The 6,437-nt window shown below is 51.1% G+C and overlaps 1 protein-coding gene across 1 annotated transcript; it reads right to left on the bottom strand.

The window, feature by feature from the left end:
* Positions 1–636: 636 nt before the first annotated feature.
* On the bottom strand, positions 637–5,032 carry LOC134460176 (protocadherin-20). Its single transcript, XM_063212630.1, has 2 exons — positions 4,863–5,032; positions 637–4,435 (listed from the first exon to the last, which is right to left on the bottom strand). Exons 1-2 carry the CDS (start codon positions 4,911–4,913, stop codon positions 1,808–1,810), a joined length of 2,679 nt encoding a protein of 892 aa, XP_063068700.1. The 5' UTR covers positions 4,914–5,032; the 3' UTR covers positions 637–1,807.
* Positions 5,033–6,437: the final 1,405 nt, after the last annotated feature.

The raw sequence follows: 6,437 nt of genomic DNA, 5'->3' as shown, positions 1-6,437 counted from the left end.
TCGCGCTCTTTTTTTTTTTTTACAAAACCCTGGGGATCATGATAGGAGCGTGCCGGGCGCTCCATTTGAATTTGAATGAATTCCAAAACAAAAGCAATTCCGGAGAGTCCCACTTCTGGAGTTCTACATAATGCCGGGCCTCATCTCTTTTTATGGGGGGGTGAAAAGCGTCAGCAAGATAGGGCAGAGGAGGAAGAAGAGGAAGAAGAAGAAAAAAAGAAAGAAACTCATCTCCATAAGTGATGAATACACTCTTAAGTAGATATAGATTCACTTCTATCCGCCTACCGCATCTCAAGATCGTATCAGACGCATGCAAGTTCTTTTGTGACCCTTAAAAATCTATGTTGGGAAATTCAGCCGAAGTCTTTCATCTGCAAGTTCTTAAGACAGTATGGTGGCTGATGCAAATCTGCAAGACTGGGACAAAGCATTTCACAAGCTAATGCTTTTTTCATCCGCATATCTTCAGAAAGTTAAAAAAAACAGCAATGCAACATACATAGGCCTGCAGTAGCCTACTTGAAGCCTTAAGATGTCCCGATACACTTCCATCAAATGAGAGCACGTTATTATGCTGGTCACACATCACATTGAAACGACAGAAGGGCTGTTGTTAGTATGAAAATAAAGCACTTTTAATAATCATACATAACTCCATTGACACATACAAACATAGCCACGTCTTTGTGTTTTTGAAAGTGGAACTTCACCAACGGGCAAAAAGATGGGGTAGGGGTGGGGTGTTGCGCAGGGGAGGGGAGGGAGTTTAGGGATTGGTGGTGGTGGTGGTGGTGGGTCAGTCTGATAAAGCTGGCAGGATGCTTGATAACGAAACCAACTGGCTGAGTCACCAATGAGGGAACAGGCAACAGCAGCAACAGCAGCAGAAGCAGCAGCAGCTCATAGCACAAAACCAGGGAAGCTGACAGGGCGCGGGGGATAAAGGGGTCATTTAATCTGGGCCCAGGGAAAGGGGCTCAGAACAGGTCCTCAAATTTCAATAAATGTATTGCGTTTGGGGGCCCTTTCAGACAACTTTGTCCTGGGCCTGGCTAAAGCTGCCAGCTGTCCTGCACATAGATAGCACAGCACTGTGGCACGCTCAGGGCCTTTTTTTTGCATGCCAGCCAGTCAGCCAGGGATGCACTGCACGGGTCTGTCCCTCTGAGCACTGCAGTCCACTGCATTGTGGGAAAAAAATAAAATAAAATAAAAAATGTCTCTAACACCTGAGAGAAAAAAATAAATCACAGTACAATAGCACTTGCCTTTTTGTGACGATAGCAGAGTAGTCATTGCTGTTGGACTTTTGGAAAACAGCAGGGGAGAGATTTGTGTGGACTAGTATAAAAAACAACTTCCTCAGTAGCTGAAGACATCCTGATCTCATTTTGAGTTGAATATATTCATACTTTTTTCAAATTCATATCAGTGTTAGGGAACACCGCGACATCTTTTTATCCACAGAAAAAAAGGATAGGCGTTCATCATATAGACAAATACAGGCTTCTGTTTTTCATGTCAAAATATTAGTTTATCTTTAAGATATTTTTTTTAAAATTAAAAGATTTTTCTCATAAAATTATAAAACATTCTATTTACAATATATACAGATTAGGCTTTGGACTAGGAGTCCTCTGTGTGTGATAGTGTGATTGAGTATAATTCCAATCTTTTACTTTGAGCAGTGTGACATTAAAATTGCTTGGTTCCCGTTTTCTGTTTTCTGCCAGTATTGTTTTTTTTGTAAACTGTGAAGCAGTCTTATGCAGGATGTAGGGGTGGGATGGGGCACATAAAAAAGTCATATGTTGGAAATCTCCATGAGTTTCCGGTCCACTGCTTGCATGTCACCGTTCATTTTCAAGGGTATCTCCACTCCCAGCCGCTTCTTTTTATGCTTCCGCAGCTTTCTACAGCTGACGTACACCGACAGTGACACTACCATGATGAAAAGCCCCAGGCAGGTCGCCGACAGCCCGATCAACACCGGCTGACAGGGAAACACCTGCCGATCCGGGATCCACTGCCGGGATTCCCGCAGTGCCGAGCTGTCCTCGATCTCCACCGTGGTCTGCCGCAAGAGCAGACTCTGGATGTAGCTCTCGTTGCTGACGGTCTCGTTGACAAACAGGTTGACCATGACGGTGGCGTGCAGCGGCTCGGGCTGGCCGTGATCGCTCACCTTCACCAGGAGGCTGTAGAGGCCGCGGTCGCTGAGGGTCTTGCGCAGGGTGATGTTGCCCGTGTTGGGGTCGATGTCAAAGGACCCCGGCTCTCCGCCGCCCAGCCGCTTGACGATGCTGTACACGATCACCGCGTTCATGCCCGTGTCCCGGTCCACCGCGTACACCTCGGTGATGGAGGTGCCCGGCAGGGTACTGGGCAGCACCAGCATGTAGGACTGGTTGGACTGGGGGAAGAGGACGATGGGCGGGTTGTCGTTGACGTCCAGGAGCAGCACGGTCACCATGGTGACGCAGGAGAGGGCGGGCTTGCCCCCGTCCACGGCCTCGATCCACAGGTAGTAGGTCCCCTGCTGCTCGCGGTCCAGAGAGGTCCTGGCGCGCAGCGCGCCGCGGCCCGTGTCGATGACGAAGATGTCGCTGCCGTTCAGGATGGACAGGGCCACCCAGCCGTTCTCGCCGGCGTCCGCGTCCGTCACCGACAGCACGCCGATCTCGCCGAAGCCCGGGAAGTTCTCGGGCACGAAGAAGGTGAAGTCCTTGTTGATGAAGCGCGGGCTGTTGTCGTTGCGGTCCTGCACGGTCACGATGACGGTGGCGATGCTCTCTTTGCGGGGCGAGCCGCGATCCACCGCCCGCACCATGAAGCGGTAGGTCTCCTTCTCCTCCCGGTCCAGGGAGGTGGCGACGGTCAGGACGCCGGTCTGGCGGTCCAGGTGGAACATGCCGGGTGCGTCGGAGCCCAGCAGGTAGACCACCTCGCCCCGGCTGCCGCTGTCCGCGTCCGAGGCCTGCAGCTTGGCGAGGAAGGTGTTGGGCGCGTTGTTCTCCTCCACGAAGATCTCCAAGAGAGACTGCTTGAAGACGGGGGCGTTGTCGTTCTCGTCCTCCACCTGGACCCTCACCACCGTCTTCATGGCCACGCCGTGCGGGCTCAGGCCCACGATGGTGAGCTCGTACTCCTGCTGCGTCTCGTAATCCAGCGCCTCCGTGGTCTCCAGCAGGTACTCGTTTTTCACCCGCTCGTAAGGCGTGAGTCTGAACGGGCCGAACCCTTCAAGCAAACACTCCAGCCTCTGGCGCGGGTCGGCGTTCTTCACCGTGTAGAAGGCGACGGGCGTGAATGCCGGCTCAGACTCTTTCAGGGTCACCACGCCGTCCCGCTCGGCCGCAATGTAGCGCGGCGCGAGCAACGGCGGCCCCGACACCACCCGGATGATGTGTATGGTCACCGTGGCGACGTCAGGGATGCACGCCGGGCCGTTGGCCAGCACGGTCAGCTTGTAGAGCTTGGCGTTGTTAGTGTTACCGTTGTCAATCTTCCCCGCCAGCTTGATCACGCCCGTCGCCGCGTCCAGGTGGAACAGGTTTCTTGTGTCCGTGGTGATGCGCTCGCTGTAGGTGTAGGTGATCTGCGCGTTGGCGCCCTGGTCCGGGTCGTAGGCGTGCAGTCGGGCCAGCTGGGTGCCCCGCGTGGCGTTCCCGTACACGGTGACGTTCACCTGCGACTTGCTGAACTTGGGGCAGTTGTCGTTGATGTCAGAGATGACGATGCGCAGCGTGGCGGTGCCCAGGAGCGGCGGCGTCCCGCCGTCCTCCGCGATGATGTCCGTCACGTACTCGGACTGCTGCTCCCTGTCCAGAGACTCCGTCACGATGAGGAACGGCGTGAGCTCGCCCCCCTCGTTCTCCTCCACGTCCAGCGTGAACACGCCAAAGTCGTTGACCAGCCAGTAGGTCTGCACGCCGTTCACGCCCAGGTCCGGGTCCACGGCCGACTGCTCGACGGCGAAGCGAGCGTTGACTGGCGCATTCTCGGGCACGGTGAGCCGGATCTCGTCCGAGGGGAACCGCGGCCGGTTGTCGTTCACGTCCTCGACCACGATCCTGACCTTCGCCAGCTGGAAGTACTGCTGGGGCAGGATGAACACGTCCAGCGGCAGCGAGCAGCTCTGGTGGTGACCCTCACCGTGCTCTGCACACAGGCTCTCTCTGTCCATCGGCACGGCCGACGTGAACAGCTCCCCGGTAGTGTTGTTCAGCTCCACATACTGCGCCACACTGCTCTTCTTCTGCGCCAGATTGAACAAGAGGGGAGGATCGACTGAGAAATCCAAATGCAGGTCGGCTCCAATGGCCCCTATTAGAGTCCCCTTGGGTGAGCCTTCTTTTATCTTATAGATGAGAGGGCTGAAATTTGAAAAGCAGGACAGAGGGCTGGTGTAAAGCAGGAGAACGCACAAACCCTGGAATGGACACAACAGCAAGAGAAGAATAGTCCAGTTACAACCCAGAAGATCAGAAGAACACATTTCACACATACATTATCATATATATATATATATATAAATTTTTCGGAGTGATAGTCTCCCACAGACGGTACACACGTACATTTTACACAACAAATCCGAATATAAAGCAGCTGGCAGCCAACAACTTGAAAATGTAATCCATTCAATCTCTGTTCAAAGCTGCGCTTCTCCTTTACAAATAGCATATGATGGAACAGATAAAAGACACATAATGTGCCCATTTATAGGCTATGTCTATCCTATGAATTATTAAAAAATAAATATGAAGAATTTGCGTAAAGTATATTAAGATAGGCAACTTGTGATGGCTTCCAAGACCTCACGGACAAAACTATTGAGCTCTTCCGAGACAGCTACGGACCTGTATCTCTCCTCTGGATATAAGGCGGTGGACTCGCTTGCCGCTGACCATGTTTTCCGTTCTCCGCAGTCGCTGGGTTTTTTCGGTCGCACCGGCCGTCCCACCTGCACTCACATAGTATAAAGCCGCATCCTGAGCGCCAAGCAGCGCTTAGCTCCGGCTGTGGCAACTCGCCCTCTGCATCTGAGAGCCCTGCACCGCAAACTCTCCGAGCAGCTCTCAAACACGCCCCCGACTGCTAATCTCACACCCGCATTCGTCCATTCAGCTGTGACGTACACCCTACATTTACACAATAAATAGTTTAGTGCAGAGCCATCTAATAACAGAGTTGCGCAAACCGGGGACCAGGAAGTCGGTTGGTGATGTGATTCGCGTTGATTAAAATGTTTCTTAACAGTAAACTTCTGTTCTTGGAAACTAAGACAGAACCATCACATACCAAACAAAGATTAAGTACAAACACATTACATGACCTTTACCACATTTTCTGTGTTATACCGCCACCTCCTGGAACTAAGTAACTTCTAATAGAACTAAAGTCAATGGGGATTTCCATGTTAACTCTCCGTGAGGCTCCATGAGAGCCGCCATTGCTGTGGAAAGATTGGTCCATAGAGGTCTATGGGAGTGGCGTAACTCTGATATTAGATGGCTCTGGTTTAGTGTTCTCACATTCGTGGAAATTACACATTTTTGTATCTGCAATGTTTTATGTATGGGTAGGCTATGTATATTTTATTGTTGTTTATTCAATTCTTGGTGTGTGGCTACTGTATGTTTTTGTGTTAACCAATAACCTAATGGAAAAAAATAGTCGGGTATTCTCGTTTTATAGATATAGCTACAGAGGATTCCTCTAATCATTTACACACATCAAACAGACTCTTATTTTTCCCTCTCAGAGTCTCTTGAAAACTCTAGACCACTGTAGTTAGATGTTTATCCACATAGACCGTAAAACGTCACGTGTGGTTGGGTTGGTTGGGGGGCATATCCAAAAGTTACTAAGTGTTATCCTACGTGTTATCTCCGGAGCTACCAATAAATCAGTTGAGTTCGCGTGCCCCTGGACTGTTTAAGACATTCATTAATCTTGAAAGCAGACCGGTATGTCCGCCTCATTTCTTTCTGCGCTGTGACCGTGTAATGAGAAATGTGAGAGTGCATCAGAAGGTAAAAAGCGCAAGCGTGGGTGAAATACACGGAAGATCATTTGAAGAATGCCCGGGTCCCTTGCTGCAAGGCAAGGCAGCAGCACTATCATCCACTTCAAAGGCACGGTCCTATCTGAGTATTCCGGCTTTGAACTGTTAAGGCCAGAGGAACGGCCATGGAAAGGAGACGCGAGAGATGCTAAGTGGAATTGAACAAAAATAAGTTAAATAAGGTCAGAGGAGCCGTCAATGCTCGAAGGCTGCGCGCGAAGCATCTCCGAGGCATTCGCAGGCACTGCATTAATCAGCGCGCGGCGCGCGGATATGCTCAGAATAACAGGATGAGTGCGAGGGAGGGGAGAAGAGGAGAGAATATCTCTGCCCTCATCTCACAGATTACTGTAATCCCCATTTACAT

The sequence above is a fragment of the Engraulis encrasicolus genome, chromosome 12, assembly GCF_034702125.1.
Source record: "Engraulis encrasicolus isolate BLACKSEA-1 chromosome 12, IST_EnEncr_1.0, whole genome shotgun sequence".
NCBI classification, from domain to species: domain Eukaryota; kingdom Metazoa; phylum Chordata; class Actinopteri; order Clupeiformes; family Engraulidae; genus Engraulis; species Engraulis encrasicolus.
Note: the sequence above shows the minus strand (reverse complement) of the source record. Positions and strands in the feature narration are given on the sequence as shown.

What these genes read in the sequence shown, in the direction of transcription:
- LOC134460176 (XM_063212630.1), bottom strand. Translation starts at nt 4,913, where the DNA reads ATGGTCAGCGGCAAGCGAGTCCACCGCCTTATATCCAGAGGAGAGATA. An exon ending in TATCCAGAGGAGAGATACAG is followed by an intron (nt 4,436 to 4,862) that starts GTCCGTAGCTGT and finishes TGTCCATTCCAG; the next exon opens with GGTTTGTGCGTTCTCCTGCT.